This window comes from Denticeps clupeoides, chromosome 4 (assembly GCF_900700375.1).
Source record: "Denticeps clupeoides chromosome 4, fDenClu1.1, whole genome shotgun sequence".
NCBI lineage: Eukaryota > Metazoa > Chordata > Actinopteri > Clupeiformes > Denticipitidae > Denticeps > Denticeps clupeoides.
Window position 1 is genome coordinate 25108064 of NC_041710.1, and position 13423 is coordinate 25121486.

The 13423-nt window shown below is 41.9% G+C and overlaps 1 protein-coding gene across 12 annotated transcripts in view; it reads right to left on the reverse strand.

Moving 5' to 3' along the window:
- fat1a (FAT atypical cadherin 1a) overlaps positions 1–13423 on the reverse strand; it is a 62452-nt gene that overhangs the window by 21798 nt on the left and 27231 nt on the right. For 10 of the 12 annotated variants that reach the window (XR_003749464.1, XR_003749467.1, XR_003749468.1 and 7 more), the window contains exons 5-10: positions 8875–9204; positions 8208–8418; positions 7785–7853; positions 6975–7114; positions 1103–1378; positions 218–428 (exon numbers count right to left, since the gene is read on the reverse strand). Coding sequence is in view for 7 of the 12 variants with exons in the window: in XM_028975753.1 (XP_028831586.1) it covers positions 218–428; positions 1103–1378; positions 6975–7114; positions 7785–7853; positions 8208–8418; positions 8875–9204 (1237 nt within the window). In the remaining 5 variants the exon portion in view is untranslated. The remainder of the gene's footprint in view (positions 1–217; positions 429–1102; positions 1379–6974; positions 7115–7784; positions 7854–8207; positions 8419–8874; positions 9205–13423) is intronic. The other 2 variants (XM_028975756.1, XM_028975755.1) reach the window with 1 other exon arrangement.

Below are 13423 nucleotides of genomic sequence, written 5' to 3' on the forward strand. Positions count from 1 at the left end.
CCGACCTCCTTCTGTCTGTTTTTCTATCCCTCTAGCTATCAAGTTCTCTCGGCCTCTGACTCATTATGTCCTTATTCTGCTTCAAATACGTCATTCATAACCGACGTTCAGTAGGCGGAGGATCTCTGGATGTCACACATTCATTTCCCACACTGGACTGTACTATTTGAAGCAATGGATGATGCATTAGAGCAATCAGTGTCTGTAGTTCAGCTACCTGATTCAATGCTGTAGACAATCTCCGAGTTCTGCCCTTTGTCTTTGTCCAGGGCAGTGACCTGCAGCACGGCAGAGCCCACCGCTGCAGACTCAAACGCGTTGCCTGTGAAAGGCCCACCCAGAAACCAAGGAGCGTTGTCATTTGTATCCACAACGCTGACAATCACGCGTACCAGGTTCCGCTTTACTGGGATGTCCTGATCACGAACCTGCAAGCATTGACATTGCCAAAGTCAACCAGAGACAGAGACAGGGAGGGAAGTAACAGCAACATTACCCAAGCTCAGAGTAATCATTTAAACTGTAATTTAATTATGACAAGAAACACAATTATAGCTGAAGTCAATTTCCTAATTTCTTTGGTTCATGCTTAGATTGACAGTGCAAGAAATTTCATGTTTGAAAGAGAAGAGGTATGAGAAATATGTAAACCAGTGAGTTAAATAAAAAGTCTTCAGCAACAAACTCTTAAGCATCAAAGACTAAACACAATAAAAGTGGTGCAATGAAACGATTCTGCTATTCACCACTGACAATGGCAGCTATTAAATCATTAACACATAATTCAAATACTTAAAACTTAAACTGGAGACATCATTGTCCCTCCTTTAAATACTCTTCATCAAAATAACTAATTATATATTAAGGATACCGACACAGAAAACAGCACACAGTGTATATTTACACGGACTATCTGTATCGTATATTATATACTGTCACCCCTATAATTAACATTGCAGACTGTATTTTATGGCTGCTTTACTGGGTGTTCCCTCTGTGAAAAATAACCATGAACAAGCATTTGAAGGATTTGAAGTACATTGGATACTTTTATTCAGTCAATATCTACAGAATCTTCATAATTCCGAAGTGTTTTGCATACCATAACAGTGAGCGTGTGTTTGCGCATGGTCTCATGATCCAGCCTCTCAGCAGTGTACAGCATGCCGGTGCCAGGGTCCAAACGGAACTTGCGTAAGCTGAAGGGGTCAGTGCTACTCAGGAGAGTGTAGGTCAACTTGTTCTTCTCGTCCTCATCAGTGGCGCTGATTTGCAAGACTTCTGTCTCAGGCGGTGTGTCCTCCAGCACACTCACCTCATACTTTGGTTGTGAAAACTGAGGTCGGTGGTTATTGGTATCAATAACCTTGATGAGTACCTAAGAAAAGAAAAAAAAATGACAACGTCATTACCACACATTTTGGCAATGCAACTGTGTCATTGTGTAATGGCGATTATCGAATGTGAAGACAATGTGTCATTATGTCTATTCTGAACTGAATCATGCGCAAAGATAATGGAAAATTTGTAAATATCACATGGCTGCCACAATTTCTTGATGTTTTCTCTGAAACTACTATATAGCAGCACGCAGAGCCATCATCTAAATGTTTGGTTTCTTGTCATTTAGAAAAAGAGAATCAATGTTGGCTAACCTTCACATGCCTAATTGAATTGTGGGTTGATGTAGTAGTGAATGACATTTTCTCCAGTAAATACCAAGCCGACAAGGTCCTCGGTGAGTAACTGATGCACATAAATGTTCAATTTAAAATGTTTGATTTCCAAACACTAGTGTGCTGTGCTTTAAATATCTATTAAAAAGATAACAGCCTCCAACAAATTACAACTTTTGATCACGACTAGTTTGAAATGGAAGCAAAAAGCTTCAAAGTCTTGTCATGTACACATGGAAAAAAAACAAATCAACAGCTCAACCAACTGGTGCAAAGAGACCCAAATCTGTTGTCCTAGAGATTTGCAGAGAACCAATTATAAAAAAGATCTGAGATGTACAGTATCCACATGGAGTTCAGTCCCACTGGCTGCCTGTTTAATCAATGTGATCCATCCGTCTACTGAACTTCCGACAGAGGATTACAGAGCCCGGCAAACAGCCTGCTCATACATCAAGAGCAACCTTTTTTTTCCACAGCCAAAAACCAAGAACAAAAGAAAAAGTCAGATTAGTTCTGTAAATACCGGCCACCAGGGGGCACTGTTCCACATAACCCACAAAAGCACTACACAAACAGTTCTCAATGGCTGCTTAAACACTGCTAAGGTAATTTTTTTAACATTGTTGCACATATTTCAAGTCATAAGATTACATTAAATGAGACAAAACGATATATTTTTTCTGATTGGTGTAAGGTTCTAAAAGGTTTCACACTAAAATGGCTGTCAGGGAAACAGATGTGCATAGGTCCCTGAGGAGAACAGTGGGTATAGGCCCATTTAATGAGTTGTGCCCAGACCCCAAACCGGAGAGCTGGGCCACTGACTGGCCAGCAACCGTACGCTGGATGGAGTTAGTGGAGGGCTGGCTCAGCCCTTCACAACACAATAATGCAGAGATGTCTGGGCAGCAGCAGATAGCGACCCATTCAAAAAGGACGCCCGCTATTCAGGCAGGGCCAGGCAGACACAACAGACAGGCTCAAAAACATGACAATAGTGGACGAATGTCACTGCTAGCATCCGACATGCAAGCTTGCATGTACTTGTGTGTATGGGTGGGAGTGAGTGAATGATTTGAAAGTGGCCTCTGTTCTGCTGGACCTCTATGGCATTTGGGAGTTGAGACGTGTCAGCGCTCCTGTGAAACGAGCTCTCAGCGGGTCTCTGTGTCATTCAGGTCACAAAAAATGAGAGATGTATGAGCGAAAAAGAGAAAAGGAAAGACTAAATTTTTACCAAGCATAAAAATCCATCACTGACAGTAGCTCAATCATGTTTAAAGAAAATGAAAGATTTATATTGTTAAATGAAAGAATAAAACAATTCCCCATTTGTAGATATTTTCTAGTGTACTACAGAATATTAACAAGAAATTATATATATCTATATCTATCTATAATATAATTCAATAATTGTCATTTGACAACCTGCCATGTTCTGCATAGGGGCATCTGCCAAATATCATAAATGTGAAAAAGTAAATGTAATTTAACAATTGCTGCACTTCACTCTGAACTACAGGGTTCTGCTGCAGTTATTAATAAATTGAGAAATTTAACACTAGGCATCAAGCCTGGAAAAACGCTGGAGGTGTTAACTCATTTCCATATTGTTCAAGCGAATCACTGTGTGGACAGCAGAAATGTGCATGGGTCACGCTCTCACAACCTTCTTCGTCTTGATATATCCCATGCGTCTCCCTTGTTAACCATCTATCACATTGGTGCAGCTCAATAACAACCATCAAATAAAGTGAATGTGAATCCTAAACTCCGGCTGAACTTTCTGCAGTTCTCTCTGCATGTAAAAATGTCATACACGTAAAACAGAAACTGCAAATTATGCATAAAATTGAGTGGATGTGCTAATAGCATGTGTAAAAAAATTAGAAGTATATAAATAATAGAAGCGGACAGACTAAGCACCAGCAGATTGTGCTGGAACGTGGACTTGGGTCTGGGTGAGGAGGGTTTGGGCAGCCTGGCACCACTCCTGGCTATGAGATGCCCATTCCATGCTGGAATGCAGCTTGGCTGGATCAGCTGATCCCTGATGGGCGCCTTCCTGGAGCCAGAGGCCCACCGTCGGTGAAAAGGCACAGGCAAATAAAAGCGCTGCCGGAAAGCTTCTATAAACAAACCCTTTACTAACACGCACTGCACACACACACACACACACACACACACATACACCTTCAATACAAATAAACCTTGGTGCATAGCAGCTGAGAAAAGGGAGAGTAAGGGGTGAGGTGAAGGGGGTGAAGGGCGAGCCGTTTGACTTTCTAGAGATGGAGTGGGACAAGGTGGTGCCAAGACAAAAAACCTGCACCACATCCATCACCAGAGCAGGGAGAGAGAGGGAGAGAGCAAAAGTCTATCATCTCTCTGAGAACACGTGAAAGACAGAGCACTGCTGGCTGAGACGCAGGGTGAGGGATGCTTCCTGCCAGGTGGCAGGTTTTAGGGTTGGTGACATTGGCATGTGAGCAGAGACACACACACACACACACACACGCCACAGGGTAACCATGCTCCAAGAATTCCCAAAATAGGATTAAAACAGATGGTCAGATTTTTTTTTCTCCTTCAATGCATATTCTTTTTTTGTTCAAAATATTCTTAATCCTCCCCATGCCATTTCAAAGCGTGGTACTTTAGGTTAAGCAACAAAAAACGTGCATTGCATAAACTGGGAAAAAATACAAAAGAAACAGGCAGCATAGATGACGCATGACTTCGTTTTGAGGAGAAGATAAGTGAATCACCGGGAGTGTTTGGAGGAAATTGTGAGCGTGGTGTTGAGATTACTGTTTTGCGAAGTTTGATTATACATCATGCATATTGGCACAGAGGTAAACACAAGCAATATTAAAACAGCTACAAATCCACTTTTATTGAGTTTCAGTCTGCTTCCAGTTGCAAAATGCACAGCCTTATATTTCTAAACACATGAAATTCACCAGATATGCATGGAAAAATTATGCATGTTGATGCACCAGATAAATATTGCTGATGCACCAGAAGATATTGCTTCTTTGAAATGTACTAAAACCACAGAAAAAGGATTGTCTAATAATAAAAGTGACGGACTTGCATTAGTGAACACAACATTCCACTGGAACTCAAGACTGATGATTGCTGATAATGGGCTGCTCTGTATTTATGAAGTCATTCCACTCAATATCAGCCATTTCCAGCTACCAGTCATTTACAGCATGAAGAGTCTCTGGATAGAATTTGGGAACAATCTGATACATTTTCATATACAGCATTTATTAGATTACCTTATCCAGGACAGTCTCCCTGGAGACACTCAGGGTTAAGTATATTGCTCAGGGGTAAGTGAGTGGGACTTTGTGGTCTTCTGGTTCATAGGCAACCCACTAGGCTACTACCACCACTCTATAATATGGCATTTTAATGAACAATCCAATTGTTTTATATGAAAAGCAAAGATATCTCTAAATAGCCCTAAACGTTTTTAACAATCGTGTACTAACCCGGTAAACAAGGCATCGTCCCAAAGCCTTCAAAAGCTACAAAAGGAATGTATGAGCTAAGTTTGTAGATTAGCGTTTGCAATTGAAAACCGCGCCAACCCAGTTACTCCGAGAACAAAGGGCAACCTGGGATCAAACAGCGATCATGAATGTGCTCGCTTTGTGTTTTCGGAGGATGAAACATCCAGCTGTGCAATAAATTCGGATGATGAAAGCAGCTCTGCTTGAGAGTAGTTATAAGGGCAAATATCTGCCTAATTTGTCCATTTGACCCAGTCTTTACCCCCACAGAACACCTGCCTATTTGTGAGCTATTTGAAAGTGCTGATAGGACCAAACAGCATTCTCACCCACTAATTTGGATAGTTTTTAGCCTTTGGCTCCTTCAAGTGTGCAGGTTGCACACAGAACAACCCCGAAGTTAAACGTACATCGACCCAGTGACAATCACTGGTCCTACCCCATCCCCAACAAAGTAGGAACCCGGGGTGAGCGGCAAGAACCCTTTGAGCAGGCGTGCCCGTTGGCTGTAACTGATTATTTGTGATAGCTCTGCCGCACCACAATGGCACTCAAATTAACAAGCTTGGACAAGAAAAACGGGAGGGTTTTTGAACCATGGTAGCACTGTGACTAATTGCGTTATGTCACCTTATTTGTGTCTGGTAACCCCCCCACCACCACCACCACAAGCCTGCATAAAGAAAACGGAGAGGCAGAGTGGGGAAGAATAATCAACAGATCAGCCTTGTCTGAATTGTTTCAGTTTGCTAGACGGTTTCATCCGCAAACTTGAAGAACAATGTAATTGCGTGGGGAATGCAGAGTCTATTGATCACAGCGGGGTTTTTGAACTCAATCCTGAGTTCCTGAGTCTCCTGCCAAAGAGAAGAGGGGGGGAGCGGGGGTGTTCGACATGAAGGGAAAAAATTTAACTCTGACCCGTCACAATAAGTACTCTGTCACTGCTTCGAACATCATGGGCCCATAAATGCGGCTTCTCTTCTGCCGAATGGAAAACACTCGGCTACGTCTAAGAGGTTCCAGCACACATAAAAGGACCCTTTGCCAGGAAATGGCAACACGCTATGGCTTCCCTTCCGGTTTAAGATCTGTTTAAGAGCATAGGCCCCCTACAGAGCACCATTCACTGTTGAGTATTGCAAAGCTAACAGATGTCTTTCAGTTTGCTGCTATGTAAGCATTGCTGGTAAAATGCCATCTTACAGAAGAAGCTATACAATCCTCAGGTCCGGTAATAAAAGAAAATTGTGATAATCAGTAAAAGATAATATCCAATGTACTGCTATAAAAAAAAAAAATAACCAGCTAAGGAATGAATGCTTTCAGAAGTTGTGTCCAGACAGCACCATCCTCTTCAGACACTTTAGGAATGAGACAGTGGAAGATTCCATGAGTGGCGGCCAAGAGCAGAGCGATTTTTGCCAGCACATGTGGTGACATATAGCCACTCGGGAGACATCTCACACATATCGAATCACAACAGAGCCTGACCATGGTGGTAAGCCTACTTGAAAAACTCACTTCTCACCTGCTTTCCTGCTTCTGTTCTGTACTCTAATCCAATACGATTGAAAGCAACAATACATGAAATAATGCAGCTTCATGGTCATTTGTTCAAAAGTTGCTTTGAAACATTCTGTCAATATGTGAACAACAGTGATCAAACCCAATGTCATCCCTGTCAAATTTGGTTAGGGAAAAAAAAATGGAAGAATGGATCCATGGCAAATTCCTCTTTCCATAAACATTTCATTAGCGACTCAATTACCTGGGTGCTGATAGATGTGGTTCCATCTGTTGCCTCCACCGTCAGGTTGTAATTTGATTTCTGCTCGGCGTCAAGGGGTCTGGCTACGATGATGGTCCCGCTCGCCTTGCCGATGTCAAAACGACTGTCATAGTTCCCACCTGTACATTTTTGGACAAGATGAAAATTGACAGAGGATTAAATTCTCATCATCGCTTGTTTAACAGTGGTTGAGGTGAGATGGTGATGAAAAGAAACAGGCTGCTACACCTGCCTGCCACTGCTTGAAAGTTACACCTGGTGTTGTTTATTCCCCCCTTTCCCTGAAATGTATGATCTAAGTGCCTCTGTTGACAAATATGAAGATAATAAGATTTTTTTTAAAAAACGGTGATGTAGTGCATGAGTTTAGCATGCAGGCTGTATTTAAAAGTGCAGAGCAAAAAGTTTTAACGCGACACAATTACCAACATCAAATCAAGCATGCCATGCTAAACAAGAAAAACAAGAAAAGTCTGGCTTGACAATTAGTTGGAACTGAGAGGGATGGAAAGCTGCAAAGCACAGGCAGCACTTCACTGTTCATTTTCTTGAAAGCAAATCATGTTCTGTAGGCATTTGAAAAGATTAAGATGCAATGAAAAGCTATCCCTCCCCTTTTTGAGTTGCCTGCACCATGCATAACTACGTTAAAACACAGACCCATACGTCAAATAGGGAAAAGATGAAGTAACCATCAGTACCTCTGAAAGGGACAACGTAACACAACACACAAGCACCACAAATAACTGATCTCTTAATGAGGGTCCATTAAGAGATCCCAGCAGATACCTTCTGCTGTACAGTTCAGGTCACAAGCCATCTGAACGATGTAAAAAACTTCTTTAGCCTCTATGTCGCCTTGCACATCCAATTAAAAACAAACCATTCCCAGAAAAAAGATAAGCAGAAAAGAAAAGAGACAGAGGGAGAGAAAGAACGTTAAAAAGGTTAGCATTCATTGATTAGCATTGATAAGAGGAAGAAAAAGTGACAGAGCTTAAGAGAAATGCTTCAACTGAGTTTCAACGAAGGACATGCAAAGTGAGGCTACATCATGCGAAGGTTCAGCTAGCATTTAGCCATTTTTTTAGCCATTTCAGTCATTAACACATTACACCAGTGTGTCAAATGCTAGGAAAACAAATTTGCTTGTAGTTGCACACACATAAAAAAATGGTCAGATAAAGGGGTCAAGATACTGGCACAATTTACCTGTGATCTCAAACCAGACAGGCACTTCTGCGTTCTCCATGGTGACGAACCCTACCACATGGGCCACGGGGTCGCTCTCCATGACGTTGAAGGAGAACGTTTGCTCTTCAAAAGATAATGGAGTGGGTGACTGCTCCGGCTTGGGGATCCACTCGATGTGCAGCCGACAGGTGGAAGATTTCTGCGGGCGGCCGTTGTCTACAGCTTTGATCTATGAGTGACAGAGTCCACAATTCAGATACTCTGCTGGTTACACTTGGAATTACAGCACTCGATTCTAGGTCCTAGAGAGGTATAGCCGGCTAGATTTACATTTACATTTACGGCATTTGGCAGACGCCCTTATCCAGAGCGACTTACAACGTGCTTTCAAGTTACCATCGATGAAGAGATCAATTCCGGTTCACTAGGACCCCAACTATGAATACATCTATTTAATTCACTCTGTTGTAGATTCTGTACACAAAGTTCGACAACAAGAAAATTACAATTTAATCTAAATATTCTTTAAAGAGGAAGGTCTTGAGCTGTCGTTTGAAGGTGCTCAGTGACTGAGCTGTTCTGACCTCGAGGGGGAAGTTCATTCCACCACCGAGGGGCCAAGACGGAGAAGATAGCATGCTATAGTACAATATAATGCTTTCCAAGATTTGCCAATTTTACTCACTGTTAGGATGTCATATTCTCCAGCTGAGGAAAACTTCTTGGAGGAGACCAGGCCCGTTTTCGGCTCAATGAAGAACTTTCCAAGCTCATCGCCTTCTTCGATGCTGTAGGAGATCTCTGCATTGGGGCCCTCATCCCGGTCCGAGGCAATAACCCGATAAACAGGGTCTCTTTTAGAAAACCTCTCTTTCTCTGGTTTCTCCCTTTCCGGAAGTTTGATCTTGTAGATCTTCTCCAGGAACTGCGGTTTGTTGTCATTCTCGTCCAATACTTTCACAATCACACGCACCACCGTGGACCTGGGCGGCGTGCCACTGTCTGTGACTGTGATCTGTTAAAAGACATTAAGGAAAAATGTCAGTGCTACTTGGCAGTGAGTTTTAAATTCAGCTGAGGTGTCATATTCCATCACGAATGGACTCGTTCCACTTTTCTTAGCAGCCTTTCGTGCCGAAATAAGAGGTAGATAAGGAAACGCAGTGTCACAATAAAAAACCCTTTCAATTAAGCCAGCAATGTTGAATGGTACCACGCATAGGAAGGACAAAGTAATAAACTGGTGTATGTCTAGAAAATGCATAAGGCCGCCATTCTTGAAGACGTTTATTCCCAGGGCCTGAATTAATCAAATTTACCAGATTAGGCAAACTTTTTTCCATCCATTATTTTTTTGTCTCTTTTTCAAAGCTGCCTCAAAAGCAGTCAAATGACTGCCAAAATTGAAGCAATTCGCTCTCTGATAAGCTGTCAAGTCATCTTTTCAAAGACACATGCTGCGTCTCCGGGAACAAACATGCAGGCAACAGGGCTGTTATGCTCCCTCGAATGAAGAGCCTAAATGACTTTCTTTCTCTTCTTTTCACTCGTTTCACACAGAATAAACTCAAAACAAGCAGCGACTCTTGGATTCTGTGACAGTTGTCACACAATTTTGCCTTTTTCCAGACGCGAGAGGGTGTGGGGAAAGTGGCTCCTCTCATTCACATACCCCATGCCAAGCTCACTGTAGGAAGAAGTCACTTCCTTGAGTTCAAATGATGGGGCTGAAAATGATTAGATCCAAATGAAGTCACACTGAGGCGCAGACTTGCTCATTTTTATACTTCAAAAAGTAAGAACTGGTGTTGTTCAGTTTGGGTTGTTCAGAGAAAAATCGTGACTCCAAAACTGTGGTCCTACATCATACTGTGACTGAAGATCAAAGAAGGCCAATAGCATGGGCTTACAAGCATTCCAGAGTCAGTGCATTAGTTACATATAGTGACAAGACTCATAAAATAACGCATCATGATATTGCGGCCAATTCATGTTTCTAAAATGAACTTGTGGCACACTTGGCCAGAGCACAGTAAATATATTTTATTTTACATGCTTTACCCATAGTGGATGCAGATGACTTTTATTTTGTTTATATAACTGCTATTGAACCTTGATCCGTATTGCACGGTGTGATTTCTACGGATTTGTAAGGATTCTTGATGAAGCTGATGAAATCGCAGTCTGCAGATGGCGTATAACTGAAGCTGTGTACCACCGACTGATTCACCGGCGTCCTGTCCCATCAAGCAGCACTAACAGCTACTCAAAGCACCATTAGTATGTCCCAGAGCCTCTGAGCTTGTTGTACATATAAGCAGTGAAGTACATGGTGTGAGCAGCGTGATGACAATCAAAGGCAGAAAACACCCCAAGCAATAGAGCGACCCACTGGTGCCATTTTCAAGAACTGGGAGATGTGAATGGCTTTGGCGTATGAAAATGAACACGGAGAAAAAAAAATATCACAGGCCCATCGAAAACCATCTGCTCAATGTTTTCTGCAAACACTTTCAGTCATAAGCCATTTGGTACCATGTGCGATTAGGACTATTATGTGTGTTTTGTATTTTGCAAAACTGTCCAAAGTTAACCAAGCTATCTGCCCGAACAGAATTAATTAAACAGGATGACAAGGACCCCCCTCCCATCACTGGCAACTCTCTCCATCTCTTTCTCGTGGGAAAGGGTTTGTTAGCGCACACTTTTGGTGCAACTAGGCGAAAAAAAAAAATAAAAAAACTATCTTGTCTGCCGTACCATCTTCCTTGCTGCGTTAACAGACAGTGAGGAAGCTGAAGAAGAGGCCGGCGCTATGTAAACAGTGACTTCTGAGCAGTAATTATGCCAGGAATGGCAAGATGGGAAGCATCAATTATGAAAACAAACCCTGCAAACTCCACAATGCACCAATTAGTTCGACAGACGATGTGACTTTGGGGGAGGTATGGATGTGAGGGGAATGAAAGTGCATGCAAAGGCAGCACCGGAGACTCGTTCCTCAGCACACTCTTGCTTGGAAAACAACACCTTCCATCAGTGCTGTGCAGAGCAGTTCACGACTTTTTTTTTTATCACGGAGCCTGTTTGACTTGATGCATTTGTTTCGACTGCAGTGAAAAGCCATCCAACAAACAGCCATTCTGTCAAATATAGGCATTGTAATGAGTCTGCGTTAACTTGAGTTACAACTGAGCAGGACCTGAGCCACATGAATTATAATCACCACATGTAATTGTTTGCATTGAAAGTAAATCAACTTTATTAACATTTTTGTCAGCTAGCTGAATGCTTTACATGATCATTCTTGCTTTTGTGTATCTACTCACACTCACATATGCATTAGCCTGATCAGAAATTGCTGTGTTACAATGAATGTAATCAAATGGGTCAGTTTTTGTTGTACCTAACTTACAGGGATTTGCCAATTATTTGTTTGAGCCATGGAACAAAAAAAAAGGAGTTGCCAGGCAATTATTAATCAGGCAAAAACATCCAGTTCAAACCAACAGAAGGCTTATAACATTTAATGCATGAGAAAAATCATCTTAACTAGATGATCCAGCCTGATATCAGCCATGTAAATTAGTAAATTACCACAGGGAACGTCAAGTTTGCAAACATGGAATTAAGAGGAAAATTCAAGTGTGCAAGAAACTGCTGGCTGCTGTCTACATTTTATAATCCCTGCCAAATAGCAATTCTTTACGAAATGTAAATACTAAAGTGACTATTTGCCCTTCATAAAGCAATTCAGTATTTAATATTATATTACTTTGTAGTACAGATGCCTTCCATGCTCAGCACTTTATAGAGTTTTACTAAACACTTTATCCGTTCTACTAAACATACTGATTTTCTAATATTCTAATAATGGTACGCTGTATGTTATATTGGACAAATAATCCTTGAAACCTGGCCTGACTATCCAAATTACAGATTACGTAAATTTGTAGACCTTTTTAATAAGGCAAGTGCTAACAGAGACCAAACTGTTCCTTTAACACGACTCCAGCTCTTTTGAATACGTTGGCCCTGGACTGTTTGGCAGGTCCTGACATGTCCTGCAAGCCAAAATGTTTACTCTCTAACCGCGTCCGCGCTCTCCCCCTCCCTGTCTGTCTCTCACCCTGCTGCTGAAGTCAACACATGCTCACCAGGAGGGTAGGGGGCAGGACTGAGAGCCTGTTGTAGCCTCCACCAGAGCCTACAGGCAAACACTGCACACTATCAAAGAAGAGGTTAATGCCTTAAACTGAACATGCCATCAAAAGCATATAAGATCATCGGACAAATGGACAACTATCATGCTTCAGCTGTTTACAGCAACTACAGCAAGTAACACTCTCCTATGAGTGCTTTTTGTTTGGGCACGAACAAGAGGGCAGAGAGTATGATTGAACAAAGTACATTACTGGGATTATTAAAAGCTGAGTAGAAATATCCTGAATTATGTCGATTACATCTAATGTAAAATGGCAATGACAAATTTAACAATGAAAGACATGAACAAGTTAACTTTTTGACATTGTTAACGTTTAATGTAGCAAAACCGCTAGTTGTATACATTCAAATGGAGAAATAATGGTGTCACTGATTGCAGTTGTTGCTTTACAGTTAAATTAAGAACTCTTCTGAAGCAAAAAAATTTGTTAAATGGTTGCTATTAAAAACATATACTTTTGAGATTCTGGCCTGTGTTGTCCAATCTTAGCCAATACCTCCAGCCCCCTAAACACCCCCATGTCATCCGGTGCTAAGGAGCCACATAAAACTGCCAGGCCTTCTGGCTCCACTGTGACCCCTGACCTTCCACAAACCCCTGCCCCCCTCTCTCTGAGAATCATTATCCACAAGGAGGCTCCCTCAGTAGGAAGGAGCAACGAGAGGAGGTGGGGTTAGCTGGTGCTGGAACCCCCTCAGGGGAAAAACAGGTCAATACCCCCAACCAAAAACATTACGCTAACTAGCACGGCAGTTCTGAAGTCGCCATGGTTACTGTGCATCAGAATGAGGTAGCCAGAGAGTGAGAAGAAGTAAAAAAAAAAAAATGAAATAAAAATCTAGTCTCCTCTCACTTTACATAGTACAGAAGAATTTGGGTCAAAAGTGAGTGGATTTAAATTACCCACATTATACCTCCCTTCCTGCTGGTCTGGGGTGAGGCATGAAAATGGGCGAGTTAATGTTCCTGAGCATTTCTCAAGGTGCTACCCTTACTGTGCCTGCTGACT